The sequence below is a fragment of the Bos indicus x Bos taurus genome, chromosome 29 (assembly GCF_003369695.1).
Source record: "Bos indicus x Bos taurus breed Angus x Brahman F1 hybrid chromosome 29, Bos_hybrid_MaternalHap_v2.0, whole genome shotgun sequence".
In the NCBI taxonomy this organism is placed as follows: domain Eukaryota; kingdom Metazoa; phylum Chordata; class Mammalia; order Artiodactyla; family Bovidae; genus Bos; species Bos indicus x Bos taurus.
This window is the reverse complement of record NC_040104.1, coordinates 19,263,445-19,275,177: the sequence shown is the minus strand read 5'-3', so window position 1 is coordinate 19,275,177 and position 11,733 is coordinate 19,263,445. Positions and strand designations below refer to the sequence as shown.

Here is an 11,733-nt window from a genome sequence, read left to right as displayed (position 1 = left end):
GAAAGTTTAAGAATCGTTTAATCTCACTATATGCCTCCCAGCCAGCTTGAGATGAAATGATCTAGGCTGAACCAGGCTGAGTTTGATTCCAGACTCAGGATGGTGGGTTGGATGGACAGTGCTCCTCTCATTCTCACTGGAGCAGGGGGAAAACTGAGGCACGATCTTCTCACTGCATGGGCAGAGGTGCAAGAGAACACACTGCTATCAGGCAAGCACAATTCAAGCCTTTGCTTGTATTATTTCTTCTAACAACTCATGGGTCAAAGTTAATCATATGGCCAACTCTGAACTCAACATGACAGTGAAATAGATATACTAGGTCCATAGAGGGAAGGGTAGGAGAAGTGAAAAGATACCAGGTGTTTTTAAAATGATTCCTTTTTTACCTGCACCACCTTCTATCCAGACCCGGTTCCCCCAAGTCTGGAGGGAGTTTTAGAAGATGTTGTCCCTCCCCCATCACCCCAGCTTCTATATGGTGGTCTCAGCAGGATCATCAAGATGACCAAAGCCTAGGTGTCTGAGAATCTCCCAGCCAAACGCTAGCTCTTAGTTTGAGCAACAGAGGTCTAAGCTGATTCATTCAAGTGTATCTGGTATCTTTTAACCTCGACAGCATGAAGTAACATACTCTGTAGGAATAACAGCATCTTGACAGTGATGGAAAGCTCTCTGACCAGATCCCTGACTGAGACGAAGTCCTGGTCTCTATATTCTGTGGATTCAGGGGGAGAAGAGCTCAGATGTGGCCTTAGGTTGGCTCTGGAGTTGTGGTTTTGCCCAGGTTGGCAACTGAAGACTAAAAACTATAAGGACCTCCAGCCATCTCACCATGGTCCCCTAGTGAGTGGTGATGGCTTAACTGGGAGGTAGACCTGGAGCCCTCCTCTTGGCCAGTCGGGCTCCCTGACCACTGGACCACACAGTCAGTAATTAATGTGCACTCAGGAAACCCCAAGCTCCAGGCTGGAAGAAACCGGTTTTCCAAAAACAGAGCTCTCTTTGTGACCAATTCAGCAAAAATTCTCTTTCCAGCTGTGAGTCGGGATTCATGTTGTGAATGCTGGTGTTAATTAAAAACATCCACCTTCTGTAGTTTTAACAACGAGAAGAGGCACCATGCCGCATGTGTTCCTAACCTTCTCCCCAAAGCACCTATAAATACGATTGTATTTATGACTGCTGAGGGCTTGGATGTTACCATTCCCCATTTTCAGCGCCCCCCAAAAGAGTTGGGGCCAAGATGGATGTGATGGGTCTGAATTAGCACAGGACAAAATGAGCTTAAGAAGGAGGGAGAAGAGGGCTGTTCCCAAGCGTGGACCAAAGATGTTCAACACCCTGTATTAAGATCAGGAACTTTACCTAGCTGAAATCAAATGTTTATCTGTTGAATCATTAAAATGTTTCTTCATGTGCCTCTTAGTCCTCAGACACGATCAAAATGTGGTATGATGAGGCGGGGACATTCCACAAAGGATGACTCCATCTTCAGTAACTGGGATGTCAGATGACACTTCCCCATATTCCTGTGTTAGTTTGCGCTTTATTAGGAAATCTTTATCTGAAATGGTGCAGAGCTAGTGACATCAGATGAAGTTGCATTCCTTCCTGTGCTTGTCTCTGGTTGGCTAATTTGTCCCGCTTTCACACATGAACCAGACAGGAAAGAATGGAGCCAAACCCACATCGTTATGAATGAATTTCTTTGCTTTTAATCTCACACAGTTTAAAATACAATATGAAATCAGGCTACAGTATATAAAAAATTCTCCAGCAAAATGATGTGCCAGCATCAGCTACTAAAATAAACGAACAAAAAATTCCCCCGTAAGAAATTTTTTTTTGCATTAAAAAAAAAACACATAGACACTTACATCGCTACATCTCTAAGCTACCTCAGTTCTGATTTTTTAAAAAGCACCTGCTTTTCCTTTTTTTTTTTCTCATCTTGCTTTTAAATTTTCAGGTTTTAAAAAATATAAATTATATGAAAATACAAGTTGGAAAATAGTCAAACACAATATAACATCTTTTTACCCCTATACTTCTCAGCTTAAAAAAAAAGTATTCTAAAAAAAAGTTCAATAACTGAGGCAGTATTCCTGATAGAGATAAATTTCATTTTAATATATATATTTTATATATGTATATGTATACATATATTTATGGTTCCTCGAAACTTCTTTGGAATGTAGATTAAGAGTTCAACCCATTTATATAGACCCCAACAGAGAAAGCAGCATGCACAGCATGACTAGGATAGAGAAGGTGTCATTTTCACCATGAAGATTAGGCAGGTTAATGCTCTAAAACCCAGAGTGTTCAGCCCCAAAGTGAGGAAAAGCATATCTGATCTCTGAATGTTACCTCTAATCTCCATAGCCACAAAACCAGGGCTCTGTGTAGGGAAGTCCCTCCCCTGAAAGCGAAAGGGAACCAAAGTGACTCTGAACCCTACAGCCCAAACCAACATGGGTTAACAGATGCATCTCCAGGAAAACAGAGTTTCACCCAACTCAACCAGATTTGCCCATCCTTCCTCTGAAGTTAACATGTGTTTTTATTTTTTTAAAGCAGAAATCCAACAATTCTGCTCCATTTCCAGTGTATAAACCACCCACCACTCTTCCTGGGATGGTCTCTGGACAGAAGGAGGAAAAAAAAAAAAAGCATCTGGCCAGATTGACAAAGCTGTTTGAACTAACACGCTATCTACAAATACTGAAAACGGTGGACTGGGAGAGACAGCAGGGTGGGGGAGGGGGGTGCATCTTAGCAAACAAGCGGCAGAAGAGCATGAGGAGGCACTTGTTCACGTGAATTATGGCAGGAGTCAGACATACACAGAGAGGGGGGTCTCAGCATTGATATAAAAGGAAAGGGCTGTTGAGCTGAGAAAGTGATATGCCTGGTGGCAAAGAAGCAAGGACCGAAGTCTGGCCTTGGTTCTACTCTCACCCATCACTGAAATGTGGAAAGACATCATGAGAAAGCCCCAGCATTCTCTCAGCTGCAGTTCTGCACATCTGCAAACACACACAGAGACACACACACGCATGCGCACACACATCTTTGCCAGTGCCCAACAAAGATCACATAATCTAAGAGAAAACAATGTAGTCCAAACAGTTCCGCCTAACACTCCCTGAGCAGCTCCTAAAATATGTCGAGAGCTTCATTAAGGCACCTGCGTCCGGAAGAAGATCACAATACACAGCTGGGCGAAATGCTGCCTCTGCTTTCCAAGCGGATACTCCGATTTCTCGGTATGAGGAAGCGCATGAATCACAGAGTTAAGTTCCTGATAATCCGGGGTCTGCAAGAAGACCTGGGAGAAAACAATCCACTTTCTTGAAGCTATGCTAGAAGGTAGTTAGTAGACTTCCAGTTTCTCAGCTGGAGCCCAACAAGGGCCAACCCCGAGAAGCCCGTCCTGAGGGTTTCTTCCCCTCCCTCGCTGAAAGCCATCCCTGTCACCCTCCTTTTCAATCCGGCACCTGTCGAGCTGAGAAGAGGGGATTCTAATTGTATTAGGCACTTTTCCTTAGTAGTCAGATGTTGGTCCCCTCTCCCCAAACTCCATTTTCAGATGACCCTTGACAATGGCCTCGGTTTGATAATGTTTGTAGTTCAACTCTGGGAGAAGTAAAAGTAGATTTGAATCTCATGGACCACCTTATTGCTACACCCAAGCTCCTTTCCTTATAGTTCCTATGCCTTCAAGCTTCCTTCCTTTGCAATTACCAACCTTCCCTGACCCTGCGCCAGGACAGCAGATCCAAGCACGGGGCCCTTATAGCATCTGCTCTGTGCACCTTTGCCTGCCCACCTAGTCTCACCTGACACCCGACACAGCTGCCTTAAACCCTTCAAAGGAAAGCCTTGCACTTTTCCCAAAGACAGCCGAGCCACATCTTATTCCTAGGCTCCCTCAGTTTCCATGGCTTCTAAAACCCAGGACATCTAAATGGCTTTATCAGACACTCTCCAACTCATGACATGTCTGCGGCTACTCTTTCACTCACCCATCAGAAAGCTGTACATTTCCTTCTACTAAACAACAGAGTGGGGAAAAGTGATAAATGTGGGGTGCTGGGAAAATCAGACACAAAGGACAAAGTACAGAGTGTTAGTTGGGAAGGACATGCATTCAGGACTTATTTCCTAAGACCTGAGGGGTAATGCCCGTGCATACAGATTTTATTCCAAGTCATGTATGTTACAAGTCTAAAAAACCAGTAGAGAACCAGGTCAATCTTCTCCCTTCACTCCCTCTTTCCTAAGACTTCTACAGTGCTCCTACATTTACTATTGTCCAAAGCAGGGCTGCAAAATACATTCAGTTCAAAGACTTAATGCTTCTTAGCTCAATGTTAAGTCCAAACTCTGAAAATATACTCATGACAAATAAGTAGAGGGGTGTGATCATAATTTTTAAAACTTAAAAGGAGAAACTCACATGCACAGTTCCCTTGTACCCAAATTAGCATCGTTTTTTCCTTCGCACATCAGTCACATGAACTTGGGATCCCCAAATCTCAGTGATGGTGCTTTGTCTTTCCAGTGGGGTCTATATAAACAGTTTCCTTTCACTGTGTCAGAATCCTCAGTCGGCAAATAAAAACAAAATTGCATGATACCGCAATACTGAGACCACCTTAGAGCTTAAGACGATTTTTAAGGAAAAAAAAAAATACTGGCACAAAATTTAATAGAATAAAATTTAACACAAAAACAGTTTCAGCCCCTCCCCACTGAAGTCCATCTTTGTTTCAAAAGTAGAACAAAAAGGTCAATAGCCCGTGATTTTTTAGTGCACCCCCAAACAAAAGACTTTATCCTACCTCCCTCTTTTTTGCCCTCCCAGACCTAAAGACAAAAGGAAATTAACTGCCTTTCATTAGTTTCAAGACTCCTGGTGCATCAATTTCTTTTGCTAATAGGTCCATAACTCAAGACATTTTTTTTTGTGGATGATTTTTTTTTTAAATGACTGGACGTGTTAGTCTCTTCCTCCCTTAAGCCAGATTCTTCAAGCTTCTAAGAAGGCCCTTGTCTCCTGAAAATCCTCTCCAGAAATTCTTGTCCCACCCACCCCACCAGTCCTGGCTCTCCTTCAACGGCGCACAATGGATTATAGCTGCAGCTCACTTAGCTCCCACCCCTGAATGTAAAAAAAAATGAGTTCTGGAAAATTAAAAATAGAATAACAATTAAAAAATTAAGAGTCCGACCGACATGGTTGTTCTCTGAAATGTCTCAGCAGGGTTTCCCCAGCCCCTCAGCATCCGTCACTCGTCGGCGTCGGGCTTGACATCCAGCATGGCGTGGAGCTCCTCGGGCGTGTACCCCAGCAGGCTTTGCAGGTCACACACAAAACGGTACACGTAGCGTTTACCCGCCGTCTTGTGGATGATGTTTTTGTCATAATAGTAGCGAAGGCCACGGCTCAGTTTCTCATAATTCATCTTAGGCTTGTTTTTCCTTTTTCCCCATCTCCTGGCCACCTGAAATTTAATTTTTAAAAAAGAAGAGGGTAAACACTTCCAGAATAAGCCCAAGATACACATTAATATGCCTGCACTCATTGGTGATGACCCATGATGTTCAAAAGATGGCTAGGGATTCATCGACAAAGTTACTTTTCTGAATTCCAAGTTTTGAAGGCTAGACCAGGTTGGCAGTGAAGCTGACTCTAAGCTGATGAAAATGCAGTGACCCTGAACTTCTATGGAATGGGAGTTAAAGCCTATGATATTTAAAAAAGAGTCTCCTTTCTTATAGGAGACACTATAGAGTCTCCTCTTACCCTGTATTATTAATAGAACGTCTTTGCTTTGAAAGCATGAAATCTGATGTGAGGGATGAAGGACTGAGTTAACAGTCACACCTGTCTTTCATCAACAGGAAGCATCTTTTTTTTTTTTTCGAGGCACAGGGCTTCTCACTTCAGCCGGAACAGAGGGCCTCTCTCTTATTTATTGCTCTGCATCCTCCGAATTTGGGCGTGTCACAGAGCAGCCACTCACTATTTGTTTTTTTGTTTTTGTTTTCTTATTGATGTGTAATTGATTTACAATGTTGTGTTAGTTTCAGGTGTATAGCAAAGTGATTCACTTCTACATACATATATTTTCAGATCTTTCCCCCTTATAGATTATCACAGAATATTGACTAGAGTTCCCTGTGCTATACAGTAGGTCCTTGCTGCTCTTTGTGACCCCATGGACTATACACATCCATGGAATTCTCCAGGCCAGAATACTGGAGTGGGTATCTTTTCCCTTTTCCAGGGGATCTTCGCAACCCAGGGACTGAACCAAGGTCTCCTGCATTACAGGCAGATTCTTTACCAGCTGAGCCACAAAGGAAGCCCAAGAATACTGGAGTAGGTAGCCTATCCCTTCTCCAGTGGATCTTCCTGATCCAGGGATTGAACCGGGGTCTCCTGCAGTGCAGGTGGATTCTTTACCAACTGAGCTATCAGGGAAGCCCATGGGCAATGTGTATATGTTCATCTCAGACTCAGTGTACTCCTCCTCCCCTCACTGTTTGTTGATGAAAAAACAAAATGATGAGCAAATCTCACCAAACTTTGAAGGCCTCTCAAATTGCCAGACGCCTTCCATATTCACAGAGCCACAAGGCCAAGAGGGGAACAAAGTCAGAGACTGCAACTCATGTTTTTGTTGTTTAGTTGCTAAGTCATTTCCAACTCTTTTTGCAACCCCATGGACTGCAGCCCACCAGGTTCTTGTCCATAGCATTTTCTAGGCAAGAATATAGGAGTGGGTTGCCATTTCCTTCTCCAGGGGATCTTCCCAACCAAGGGACTGAACCTGAGTATCCTGCACTGGCAGGTGGGTTCTTTACCACTGAGCCACCAGGGAAGCCCAACTTGTGTTTACAAAAGGCCTGATATGTGACAGGCACTGTAAGTACATCCTATCCATTAAGCTGACAACGAATGGGCAACATAGGTCTTTTCTCTGTTTTCCAAGTGATGCAACTCAGGCTCAGAGGAGGTCCCCCAAGTAGCAGGTGTAAGAGCTGGGATTCAAACCCTAGAAAACACCATCAAGCCCCATACAACCCATCCCCAGAGCTCTCTCTCACCCTCCCTGAACACAACACTCTCAGGTCACTCCCTCCTTACCTCATCTGGGTCAGAAAGCTTGAATTCCCAGCCATCTCCTGTCCAGCTGATGAAAGACTGACAGGACTTATCCGTGAGTAATTCCAGAAGAAACTGCCACAGCTGGATTGGTCCGCTGCCTGGAGACACAAGCCATGGTGAATCACTACACCAGATGTGCCACACTCTCAGCAGCGAATCCCATTACAGGGCACTCCCGACCCCTACCCTCCCAGCCCATCAGCCAGGGGAAAACAAGGAATACCCAGAGCACAAGAGTTGCAGGAGCTGGTGGAACAGATGGAAACAGTGAAGAATTCCCACCAAAACTGCGTTTAGGATGGAGTATCAATTGCCTTATTTAGATCGATTTAAAAGTCAGTCCATCTTTTATGGCTACGCAAACTCTAGAAAGAAAATCCTGGATTGCTCCTTTGAGATATTCTAAGGCAACATGGTCAGTTTGGCCTTCAAAAACAAAGTCATTATTTCTGCCTTATGAAGTACTCAAGGTATGAACCGAGGAGTGTCTTTGTCAGCTCCAAGCAGAAGTCAAAAGCCCATAAGCAAAGTCTACAGTAAGGACCCTTTGGTCCCTGGTTTTCGAGGGAGAAGAATCATTAGGGTGATCTAACAAGGGAAGAGAAGTTAGATGTTCTCTTGGTCATAATATTCCTCTCTACCACAATCCAGTCCCCCAAGATGCCTACAGGCAAGCAGCCAAACTAAGAAAGGGGGGAAATGAACTTTCCAGCTATGAAATCCTCAAAGGTCAGGTTAGCACTGTCTCAGAAATTCACCATGGTTAAGCAGACTCTAATTCACACACACACACACACACACAATTCTCGTCTTAGTCATCAACACTGCCATCAACACTGTCTGGAAGGCCTGACATACTCTGATTGTTAGTTTATCTTATACTAAAAGAGTTTGTGCTACACGGATTTCCTTCTAGCATAGTTTTCTATTCAGAAATGACAATGATGCCAGAGATTCCTATCTGATTTATGGGTGTAGCTAGAGAGACAGATATGGGCTTAATAGTCCACACTGCTTGTTTCACATCTACACTGTGTAGACGTGTAGGCCTTGTTAACACCATCTCAGAAGCAACCTGGAAACAGTGCAGCTGGAGAGACCCAGTCCGTGTAGACAAAGAAAGCCTGGCATGCTCTGACTCACATAAGAAAACTTGAGTTTGTTAGGCTCTAATCCTTAACCTGAGTTCCAAATGTGTCTGATCTTAAGTAAACTGAGATGCAGTAGGAAACAAGCTTGCCTTGCCTCTCTAATAAAGAAATGCCCTTCATGATCTAGGAGGGCAATCTCTTGTCATGTTGGACACACCTACAAGACATTTGCACGTTCACCATTTTGCTTCTTCTAAAACCCACTCCCCAATCTCCTTATAGGCATGGCAGACTGCGCCGACTGCCTCCATTCTATCGGTGCAGAGTAAGGTGCTCGGGAAAAATGACGTGACATTGGTCTAGGCACAGTTAGAAAACAGTGGGCCAATCCCCGGACCTTGACTCCAGGCCCCAGAGTAATCTTGATGGATGCCTATGAGCAAACAGCGGCTGGTGCACTTTATCACTGGTGGGACACCCCAAGGAAGCCTTGGCTATAGTACTAGCATCCCAATGGTCCCTCCTCAGCCCAGCCCAAGCTCAGCAAGGAAAATGAAATACCTCTACCTCACCCTTCTACAAATGAACCCCGAGTACTTTAAAACCATCTTGCAAGAAATACCTTACACATATTCTAGAATTAAATAATTCAGCCAATGCCTGCAAAGTATATTAATATTTGAAGAAACTGTCCCAGGAATGACACTGATAAAGCCTTACCCACTTCTCTGTTTCTACTCCAATGGAAAAAAAAAAAAAAAAATTTTCTAGACAGCTCAGACACATTTGCAGTTTCCTTGGCAGCCAAGTAGTCACCAGCTACCACCCTCTGCCAGAAGGAATGTCCTGTCGTGACTTCCTATGAGGAATCCATTGAGAAGCCATCCGGATGGGCAGGAGGAAGAAAACAAATTTCTATTAAGAAATGCTATAGAATTAGTTACAATAGCCCTTGTGACATAATAAGTATCCTGAAGAAGTGTAGAATAGATACCCCCTGAACCACTGAAATGAGACATGAAAGGAAAAACCAACTATCCCAAAATTATGAAAATAAGCCAGGGAGTTCATGGTCCTCTCTTGGGTCAAGACCACAGACTATAGACATGGTGGAGAGAGGTCTGCTTTCAGACACCTGGTAAAGGAAAACAGGAACAGGAGCTAGGATTTATTGTGCACCTACTATGTACCACAGTAATATGTCATGTTTTAGAGCATCTTATTGGGTTTGCCAAAATGTTCATTTGGGTTTTTTTTGTAACATCACAGGGAAAAATCCAAATGATCTTTTTGACCAACCCAATATTTATCCCTCAGAATAACTCCCTGAGTAGATACTACTGTTATCACATTTGTTTCTCCCACTGTACAGCAGAGAAAACTGACCCACTGTGTGTCTTGTCCAAGGTTGTGCAGGTCAGAAGTGGTATGGCTAGAACCCAGGCAGCCTGCCTGACCCCCTAAATCTCCATCTCAAGCCATGGACTTGCCCCGGCAAGTCCAACCCAGAGTCCAATCTAACCTGCCTGCTGGCTGCAATGGTCTTGGGGGTAAAAGGACCTTGCATTTGAAAAACAGCTCTTCCTCATGGCTCACAGCAAGCAGTCCAGGACACCGGATGGCCAGTGGTTCCCCAGTCAGTCTGACCACTGGGGACCTTGGCGTCCTCTACACAGGTGACATCTGCACCCCTCATGGTCACCATTAGGCCATGTAATTTCATTACTTCTCACCCCCACTAGTTGTCTTCAAACCTCTCTCATACTGTATGTGTGTGTGTGTGTGTGTGTGTGTGTGTGTGTGTGCGCTCAGGCATGGCCAACTCTTTGTGACCCTATGAAGCCTGCTAGGCTCCCCTGTCCATGGGCTCTTTCAGGCAAGAATACTGGAGTGGGTTGCCATTTCCTTCTCCAGGGGATCTTTCTGGTCCAGGGATCAAACCTGAGTCTTCTGTATCTCCTGCATTGGCAGGCAGATTTTTCACTGCTGAACCACGGGGTATGCCCCTCTTTCATTCCACTTGTCTTAAAATCCCTTTAGGGATAAGGGGTCTAATTATACCAGGTTGAGGAAAGAGGAAGAATTATGGGGATTCATTTCCCTGGGAAGTTGTGGTCAATGGCAGGAGGAAGCAAGCACATCCAGATTCCCGGGGAGAGGGGTCCAAGAGCCACCTCGGGCCCCCACCCTTCAGATATGCAGCCATAGAGTGGGGACGGGGCTTGAATTAGCATCACAGGGACCAGCTCACGAGGGAGGGACGTCAGACAGAACGAGTCCTGCTGCTCCTGCTGCCACTTCAGAGCCGCACCCCATTGTCTGCGTACATCTGATCCCTGGGGTCTGTGGATGTGGCCGGAGACGGGGTGAGTCCTTGCACGTGGGTGTTTTTTTCCCCTCCGTGTGAGTTGCCCTTTGTTCATAAGGAACACAAAACTGAAATTCGGGAGCCCAAGTCCTAGGTGTGGCGCCTCTTTTTTTCCTATTTACTGAAGGGAAGAGGGAGGGTAAATAGGAAAACCAGATGCTGAGAGAAAGGACAGGGCGCAGGATAGGGAGGCAGGGAGGAACATGTCTGCAGGGCTGCACAAGAACAAAGTCATAGCAGCAGCGATGTCAGCGCGAGTTTCCTTCCCTTATTCTTGAGGAGAGATCCCGCCAGCCTAACCCTGCCAACGGCACGCACGGCGCTCCCACCTGGGGCATTCTGGAAGCCTCTGCTAGCCTTCCAGAGAGCCCGCAATGTGACCCTGAATAAAAGGGATCCATGATGCTTCCCAGAAATTCCTCTCTTGTACATTTCTGCTGACACCCCAACCCTCTTTTAGGTTGTGCGGGCATTAGAGATAGGACAAACATGGGCTTCTTTTCCTAGCCAGACAGTCCGGAATGTGGGCGTCGGGGTGGCTGGTCCCCAGGCTGGACCAGTGGAAAGTCCCACGCTGGAGCCTGTTTCCATGACAATGTATCCATCCGCCCCTTGGGTCTGGGAGGGAAGATCAGGACCTCTCAGGGTGGCCCACTCCCAGAGGTGGCTCTGGGGTCACTGGCAACTCTGACCCGCTGGTATCACCCAAGTCCAGACCCAAGGGAAGTTCTCAAGCCCCAGACTTGCCCACATGCTGGCTGAGGCTGGCCTGCTCAATCTGAGTTCTCACAGAGGCTGTTTCTGTGTCGCTCGGGGTCAGTCTGCCCAAATCTGCAGGGCCAGGGCTCCGTCCCTGCCTCCCTCCCTCCAACGCATCTTCATGTGGAAAAGCCTTCTCCTTGCCTCCATTCCACTCACACCTCCTCTTGGCCCTGGGCCCAGCCCCCTCCACCCACCCAACAGGACTCTGGTCCCAGTGACCTTTGTCCCAGGAGCGGAGAATGGTACTAATAATAGTGCCAGTCATGGGCAGGGGAGCTCACACACCGAGTGTGACTCACAATGCTGTCCCTGTCCAGGGGCCCAGGGCA

The 11,733-nt window shown here is 45.7% G+C and overlaps 1 protein-coding gene across 3 annotated transcripts in view; it reads right to left on the bottom strand.

Moving 5' to 3' along the window:
* Window positions 1-1,695: 1,695 nt before the first annotated feature.
* ETS1 (ETS proto-oncogene 1, transcription factor) overlaps window positions 1,696-11,733 on the bottom strand; it is a 140,243-nt gene continuing 130,205 nt past the window's right edge. For all 3 annotated transcript variants that reach the window (XM_027531197.1, XM_027531196.1, XM_027531198.1), the window contains 2 exons: window positions 7,163-7,281; window positions 1,696-5,513 (listed from right to left, as the gene is read on the bottom strand). In XM_027531197.1, coding sequence (XP_027386998.1) covers window positions 5,298-5,513; window positions 7,163-7,281 — 335 coding nt within the window. In that variant the 3' untranslated portion in view covers window positions 1,696-5,297. The remainder of the gene's footprint in view (window positions 5,514-7,162; window positions 7,282-11,733) is intronic.